Source organism: Amaranthus tricolor, chromosome 1, assembly GCF_026212465.1.
Source record: "Amaranthus tricolor cultivar Red isolate AtriRed21 chromosome 1, ASM2621246v1, whole genome shotgun sequence".
NCBI classification, from domain to species: domain Eukaryota; kingdom Viridiplantae; phylum Streptophyta; class Magnoliopsida; order Caryophyllales; family Amaranthaceae; genus Amaranthus; species Amaranthus tricolor.
The window spans coordinates 35,001,700-35,009,835 of NC_080047.1; the positions used below are offsets into that span (position 1 = coordinate 35,001,700).

The following is an 8,136-nucleotide window of genomic DNA, read 5'->3' on the forward strand; positions in this document are numbered from 1 at the left end:
CAGTTTCAACTAATAGTTTCAACTAGCCGTTGTTTGCCAAATAAACTCAAAAATTATAATGGGGTGTTTGGCAATTGGCTGTTGGCTGTTGGCGGTTGGCCTTTTTATTTAGCTTGTTTGACCAGCTGAAATATTAGCTGTTTTTATTGGCTTTTAAGCTAGCTGAAAAAGTCAGCTGTTTGTGGAGATTTTTGATAAAATTGAGTATTGGTTATTGGTTGTTTATTAGAGAAAAAATGGGTCAACAAGCCAAAAGCCAACTAAAAAAGCTAGTTGGAGCAACTTTTTCATTTTGGCTTAAAAGCCAGCTTTTCAACTGCTTTAAACGCCATTTACCAAACACTTTTGGCTGTTTGACTAACCAACAAGCCAAAAGTCAAAAGCCAAGCAAAAAAATTAAGCCGAAAATCATATACCAAACAGGCAAACACCCCCAATATATGAAATTGAAGTACACCGTCTCTCTGACCCAAATAATTTGCCATGTTTTCCTTTTTAATCCATTCCATTAAATTTGATTCATTTTATTTTTGACGATGGCTCATACTCTTTCGTTGTTCTTATTCATACATTTAATTGATATTTTATTTTATTCACACATTTCTTCTATTTTTCAAAAATTCTTAAATCAATTTTTTCTAATTTTTTCACTAATTATCATTGTGGCAAAATTGATTGACGGATGAAATACTAAGAAGGCATAACTTTTAAAGACTATTGGCCACAGGATTTCCAAGATTGGAATTGATACCCATAATGTTTCTACAAGTAGAAACCCGTGACATCCCATCATTTAGGATTGTGCCCATAGGCCACAAGTGGCAAGTGCTTATATTTTATTAGTAGAGTATTTGATAAACTTAGTTTATCAGACAATTATGATTTATTTTGATAATTGGTATAAATATATAGTTGAGAGATCAAATTCTATAATTTTAGTTTTTGACACTTAATTAGTTGAAATATTTTATTATTATGAATAAGTTACTTTTAAACAAGCTGTAATTAGTAGTGTGCTTAAAATTAGCAACTCATAAAATTAAGCGGTCAAATTAATTACTCTAATAACTACCAGCTATTAGCTATTAGAAAAGTCTGACAAATATGTGATCTAATGAAAATGTAAATTAAATGAGTTATTTGTTGATGAAAATTAAAGAAATATTATAAATCGGGGCAAAAAATAAATATAAGAAAAATTTATTGTAATTAAATGTGTGAAGCAATTATAAAAGGATTTTTTTGAAAAATAATAAATAGAATGGCAAAATGACAAATAGAGATAACTTTAAAAAACTAAGAAAATACTAATAAGTGCTTATTAGTACAATTATTATGATGCATAATAGTGTTAGTTAAACCTTATATACAAAAAAGGAAGGTATTATGGTAAATTTTTATTAAACTTATATTCATTAATAAATTATAGCAATAAAATTTGGATTATTTATTTATTATACCTATAAAATTTATTTTTTACTACTTATAACTGCTATAAATTAAAAAGTGCATATATTCAAACACAAATTTTGACAAATAGAAATAACTTTAAAAAACCAAGAAAATTCTATAAGAGACACGTCTCAAATGGGGCGGCCCATTATTACTTAGAAATAAAAACATAAAAAAAATGTGCACTGTGTAATCCTATTTGGAGTTGATGTTATAACTTATTAAAATTGGTATCTCCAAATAGATTATAATACCAACTTTAATTGGTTATAACACCAACTCCAAATACCAATTTTAATTGGTTATAATACCAACTTTTATAGGTTACAACACCAAATTCAATAGGTTATAACACCAACTCCAAATAAGCTCAACCACGCGTAAGTTTTTAGATTTTTTTTTTAATTATTGAGAATGTGGGTTGGACTCTTCTAAGAGACGTCTATACTATAGACGGTCTCTCTGGGCATATATTCAAATTATGTCACCATTTTGAAACCACTCTTTTGGTCTAATATCTTTATTGGTACTGCAGTTATTGATATGTATATGTATGTAAAATGTAATAATTTGAACTTTGCACATAAGGTGTATGATAGATTGCCCGACAGAGATATCACTTTGTTAAATGCGATATTGCAATGCTTTTGGGTGTGGCCTATTCGGGCTCTGTGGATCAATTTTTTGACTTCTTGCCCTATTATTTTTCCAATGTTTGGATCAAATCCGGATTCGAGTACTCATACTAACTGTGAAGTTCTTTGGAAATATTGTTTCCTACTTTTTTGTTTGGCCTCGTGGAGGAAGACGGGATTTTTTAAGTGGTTCATTTACTGGCTATTAGGTAAGAGTTTTGGTTTCTAAATTTTTTTTTGGTGTACATTTTCATTGTGAATTGATCATAATGTTCTTCTTTCAAGTTTCTTGTTTATGCGACTGGCCGGACTGAGCAATGTGGATGATAGAAAGAGAGAGAAGGAGAGGGACCATAAGTAAGGTAACTTGAGTAGGTCTGTTATGAATGGTGTGACTTGAGTGCACATTTGGTGTGTGCATTCATGTAGTGACTTTTGGGATTGAATCCCATAAGTATGTCATGAATGGATGTATTAAGTTTTGTCTTAATATTTGTGGTTTATGATGATGATTAAAGTATGGATTAATGAGGTAATGAAGTATGAGTTATTCATGGGAGTTATGGGATCTAATGAAGAAGTTCAAAGGTTTAAGATGCTCTACTATACAAGTCGAGCAATACTGTCAGAAGCCCTCTGAAGTGCCGCTCGACCAACTCGCTCGACCGAGCGAGCTTCAGAATGGGTCGAGCGAGCAGACAGAATGCAACCAGAAACTTCCTGTAGTCCGCTCGACCAGGCTGCTCGACCGATCGAGCCTCTGCTTTAGTCGAGCGATGTCTCTGATGCTCCTAAGATGTTGTTTTTGACTCTTCAAGTTCTTAGAGATGTTTCATTATCATTTATTCATAGCTTTAATGTACTTAATGTTACTTAGTGTGATATTTCCTATAAATAGAGAGCTCTCATTCACATTGTAATCATCCACAAGATACACCCCAAGCCAAACACTAGCCTATATCTCTTCTCTATTGTAATTCTCCATATTTGAGAGTTCTTTGAACTTCTTTTGATAATATAAGAGATACTACACATTGGAGGACGTAGCCTAAGTTGGGTGAACCTCGTTAAATATTTGTGTCGTTTTATTGTTTTACTTTCTCCTACAAATATCGATATCATTGATAGCGTAATTTGTTTGTCACTAAACTTTATACATTTGATCTTGGCAATATTGGAGTTTGAAACACATTGTTCGAACTCTAATACATCATCGTTTTTCAAGGTCAAAGGTAATAAGTTGAGTCAATGGTTATGAAAACGTTTAGTATTCTGATTTTGATGACATGTGTACAATCAATGCACGTTTCGATTTGCAAGAGCACATCATCATCATTATATTCGATGTATCCTATTCATAGAAAACTATGAGCAGAGTTTGGATAGGAAAGAAAGACAAAAACTCAAGGAAATACAAAAGAGTTTCTCGGCTCGAGAAAAATCTAAATCATCAAAAAATCTTAATAGAAAAAAAGATAAAAACGAATAAAAAATGATATACAAGAGCTATAACTACTAAAAAAAATAAAACTTGCTCCTAAATAAATAAATGAGCTAAATTAAATAGCTAAAATTTAATAATTTTTATTTTACTAATACAAAATTGAGAAGAATAAAAAACACGTTGGTGGGGCCATTGGACACACATCCTAGCTATTTCCAAGTTGCGCAGAGAAAAATGTGTTGAGCTTTATCTTAATAATTATCCTCCATAACTTTCTCCTATCTTCTTCTACTTCAATAAACTATTGTTATGATTTTCTGAACGTTACAAAGATTTGTATTTCCATTCTTCACCATTTCAAACTTTTACTTCTTCTTAGTTTTAGGAAGAGCCCAGTGTGTTTTACTTAGCTACTACTTCACACCATTGCGTGCGCTATTACCATTTACCAGGCCAGCAGTTTGTGTATAATTCATACAACCTTTTAAGGTAATTCCACATATTATTATACCTTTTTTTTTTTTTATTTACATTATAAGACTTTGTTTATTTTAAAGTTTAATTGTGGAATTGCTATCCTTTTTTCTTTCTTCTTTTCAATAATATATATTAATTACTCCTAAACCTATTTTAAAATATGAGCCTCAATACGGATTACTTGTAGGATTAATGAGAGTATGAGACTCTTTTGGGTTTACATGGTAAGCTCATATTTCTTTTGGAAAAAGATTATATGTATTATTTCAACTAATATAAGACTCGATTCTCAATAGGAATTCATCAAGTATAATGAGACTTAATTATGTAGTACATTGTATAATTTTTGTTGTTGAAAAACATCCAACAATGCATGTAAAGATAATAGACATCAATTTTGACATAATATTTGTGTTAATTTTCAATTAATTAGAAATATTATTATTTAAATGTAATTCAACTTTATTTCTTTAATTTGGGAGCTCTAAAAAAGGAATTTTCGGTCCAAAAAAAGGAAAAGGAAAAGAAAAATGATTGTTGTCTATGTTGTTTATGAGTTAATGATAAATATTTATCTATATTTTTGTGAGAAATCATCTCTCGTTGAGACAGTTTTAAAACAATAAATTCATTTTTTTTAAATTTATATTAATTGAATTATTTAGCTTATGTATAGTACGTGTCACTGTGAGACTCCCTTAAATTATTTATTAATTAAGTTTTTTTGAAATGTATGTAGTGAAAATGAGAATAGCAGTGATAGGTGGAGGGATAAGTGGATTAGGGGCAGCATATGAGTTGGCAAAAGGAGGAGTTGAAGTGGTGTTATATGAGAAGGAAGATTATTTAGGTGGGCATGCCAAAACCGTACGTTTTGAAGGCATTGACTTGGACTTGGGCTTCATGGTCTTCAATAGGGTAAATGTCCTTTTCTTTTATTTATACCTTTTTTTTTTATAAATTTTCTTGTGTCCTTTACCTTAATGAACCTACCAAAACAGGACTTAAACGAAAGAGACTAAACCTAAATACTTTCCCATCCATCCTTAATTACTTCCTCCGTTCTAATCATCCGCGAATTTTGAAAAAAACAATTACTGTCACTTGCATGGATAGATAATTGTCGAAGCTTGAATCATAGATCTAATCATTAAAAGATAACTATTTAACCAATTCAACCCTATACACTTAATTACTTTTACTATTTGTTTTCCAAATTTAGCTGATGTAACTTTACTACCGTGACATTCCTTCTCTCCGCTACTGGTTCTAAAATACTTTATGTATTACGATTATTCTGACTTTTTATCATTCAAGCATACTTTATATAATGCAGCTAATGTGTAAGAAAATATATTATCATGTTAGATTTTGTTTAAATCGTCTGATTACATACTCTTATATGCTCCTATTATATTAAATAAATCTTTTCAACATCATAAAATTTGTACGAAGCATATATACATGACCTGCCCTGCTAGGGCGTTTACGATTCGAAATTCAACAACCTAAACAAAATCTTTAATAAAAAAATAATTATTAAAAATAAAAAATGCAAAATAAAAAAATTGAAAAATCAAATAAACTGGATATCCGATTTTTCCAATATTTCGATATAGAATTATGAGTATGACTACTTTGGATCCGCTTGGATTGGGTGTAAATATTTAACGGTATACAAAAGTTAAAGTAAGAAAATAAAGTTAGTAAATAGATGATTAAAATAGTTTGATTGTTACAGTACTTTGAATGTAATTAAAAATTGACAAAATAACAATTAGTTCTCTTATTTTAGGTATAAATTTACTCTAGAAAAGGTTGGGAGAATTCATTTCCACCAAATGATAAAAATTATCTTCTTTTATATTTATATTTTTTAGTTTACTCTTATTCTATATCTTTGTTCCATTCGTTTGACTTTTACCCTGAGAAAAAAAAATTAAGTTGGATTTTAACTAGCTCATTTCTTCATCCTACTTGGTAAAACAAAAAAAAATTAAGACATTACAAATAAAAAATCTTCCACCCAAAACATTTTAGTTAAAACCAGTGTATGCCCAGTGTATCCGTGCAATACACACACACACACATATATATATATATATATATATATATATATATATATATGTATATATATATATATATATATATATATATATGTATATATATATATATATATATGTATATATATATATATATATATATATATATATATATGTATATATATATATATGTATATATATGTATATATATGTATATATATATATGTATATATATGTATATATATATATATATATATATATATATACATATATATATATATATATATATATATATATATATATATATATATATATATATGTATATATATATATATATGTATATATATATATATATGTATATATATATATATGTATATATATGTATATGTATATATATGTATATATATATATATATATATATATATATATGTATAGATATATATATATATATATATATGTATATATATATATATATATATATATATATATATATGTATATATATATATATATATATATGTATATATGTATATATATATATATATATGTATATATATATATATATATATATATATATATATATATATATATATGTATATATATATATATATAATATATATATATATATATATATATATATATATATATATACATATATATATATATATATATATATATATATATATATATATACATATATATATATATATATATATATACATAATATATATATATATATATATACATAATATATATATATATATATACATATTATATATATATATATATACATATATATATGTATATATATATATATATATATATATATATATACATATATATATATATATATATATATATATATATATATATATATATATATATATATATATATATACATATATACATATATATATATATATATACATATATATATATATATATATATATATATATATATATATATATATATATATATATACATATACATATATATATATACATATACATATATATATATACATATACATATATATATATATATATATATATATATATATATATATATATATATATATATATATACATATATATATATATACATATATATATATATACATATATATATATATATATATATATATATATATATATATATATATATATATATATATATTAATTTAATTATTTTGATAATTTTTCTTAGCATGATTAATCATCATCATCAACTTACCTAGTGTATCTCGCTTATAGAAACTATAATCAGGGTCTGGGACGGGAGAGGCAATGCAACTCATATCCATAAATAAAAGTGTGACCAAAGAGTCTCTCGGCTCGAGAAAAAAATGCACATACGATCATCAGAAAAAACCTCAATAGTCAAAAATCTATAAATTAATAATTATGCAAATAAAAAAGGTCAAAAATCATATTAAAAACATATATCTAATATAATAACTTAATATAGAGAAGCGTGAAAATGAAAATTGAATATGAATAAATTGATTTGAAAGATGATAAAGCACCATGTGTTTAATATAATACTCCTTCTTATTTAGCTTATTTGTCTCATTTATCTTTTTCACACTTGTCGAGGTAACATTTAATCTTTAATATCTTTATTTGTGCATAATTTAAATTATAAAAAGTTGATACTAATAATTTTTACATTGAAACGAATGAAACAACATTCCACTTGATTATATTTCAACTTATAGATTAAGAATAAAATATAAATTAAAAGTGATCAAAAAGTAAATAGGATAAATAGCAGAAATAGGAGGAAGTACTTAGTAACCAAAAGTAATTTAGATTGCCAGAGAAGTTGTATAATTTTTGAAATGACTTGTAAGGAGGCCATATGCCAACTCTAATCCTCCACTTGCCATGGGTAGAGCTGTTCAAATTTAACCTGATTCGAAAATTCGACTCGGAATTGAAAATTATCCGACCCAAAAAATGTTAATTTTTTAAGTTTAATGAACCGGAATTATCCGAACCGATACTGCACTCGAACCGTTTGATAACTGAAAAGGGAAAAATCGAACTCGAATTGCAACCGAATTTTATAACCGACATATAAACGTT

At 26.3% G+C, this 8,136-nt stretch overlaps 1 protein-coding gene across 1 annotated transcript in view; it reads left to right on the forward strand.

The window, feature by feature from the left end:
- Positions 1-3,723: 3,723 nt before the first annotated feature.
- The window catches only part of LOC130809766 (uncharacterized), a 15,773-nt gene continuing 11,360 nt past the window's right edge, over positions 3,724-8,136 (forward strand). Inside the window, exons 1-2 of the mRNA XM_057675560.1 lie at positions 3,724-4,020; positions 4,748-4,926. Of these exons, the coding sequence (XP_057531543.1) occupies positions 4,753-4,926 (174 nt within the window). The 5' untranslated portion in view covers positions 3,724-4,020; positions 4,748-4,752. The remainder of the gene's footprint in view (positions 4,021-4,747; positions 4,927-8,136) is intronic.